Below are 812 nucleotides of genomic sequence, written 5' to 3' on the forward strand. Positions count from 1 at the left end.
ATCAAAATGACAAACTTAAACCTAAAATTAAAACTGAAAATATACAAATAAAATCTAATTCTAAATATTAATAATAATGCCGTTTGAACTGAGGTGCTCCAGCGATCTGTGACGCCACATCAAAGAGCGTCAAAACGGCATTTATTGTTTGAATTTCCTCATAAAATTGAAAGAATTTGAAAGATGAGACTTAGTTTCTTAAAGGAATATTTCACCCAGAAATGAAAATTCTGTCATTAATTATTCACCCTCATGTCGTTTCAAACCCGTAAGACCTTCGTTCATCTTCGGAACACAAATGAAGGTATTTTTGATTAAATCAGAGGGCTCTCTGACCCACTCATAGACAGCAACGGAACTGAAATGTTTCCAGCAGGGCCGGAGTGGGACTCATTTTCAACCCTGGAGTTTCATGCCTTAGACCGGCTGTTGGGCTCATGATCAATAAGTTGTTTGCATTGGCCCAAACCTATTTGGCAAAATCAAAACTCGGACGGTGAAGGGAATTGCGGTTAGCGCGAGTCCCGCTCGTTGTGAAGCGGGAGCAGCCGGCAGAGGATTCCGCTTGGTCTTAAAGCCTTCCTTGCACGGCTTCTTCACAAATAAAACAATGATTTGCGCAAAAAGAATGATTAATTATCAATTGAGAATTTGTTATTGATATAATATTAGGTTTTGAACAACAAAAGCAGGCAAAATTAAGTTTTCTGTGACCATTCATTTCTGAAAAAACATTTTTACCTCCAGTAAGAGCGTTTTCAACCTCCGTGAGCATTGGAAGTTCTGTGTGCGATATGAAGGACAGCGCAGAG

General features: G+C 39.0%; 1 protein-coding gene across 1 annotated transcript in view; it reads right to left on the minus strand.

Annotated features, from left to right (window-relative positions):
• Positions 1-812, minus strand: part of LOC107704137 (probable ATP-dependent RNA helicase DDX56) — a 10,142-nt gene that overhangs the window by 2,681 nt on the left and 6,649 nt on the right. Inside the window, exon 9 of the mRNA XM_016506998.1 lies at positions 742-812. This exon is cut by the window's right edge and continues 14 nt beyond it. Coding sequence (XP_016362484.1) covers positions 742-812 — 71 coding nt within the window. The remainder of the gene's footprint in view (positions 1-741) is intronic.

The sequence above is a fragment of the Sinocyclocheilus anshuiensis genome, unplaced genomic scaffold (genome assembly GCF_001515605.1).
Source record: "Sinocyclocheilus anshuiensis isolate Anshui unplaced genomic scaffold, SAMN03320099.WGS_v1.1 scaffold690, whole genome shotgun sequence".
Lineage (NCBI taxonomy): Eukaryota > Metazoa > Chordata > Actinopteri > Cypriniformes > Cyprinidae > Sinocyclocheilus > Sinocyclocheilus anshuiensis.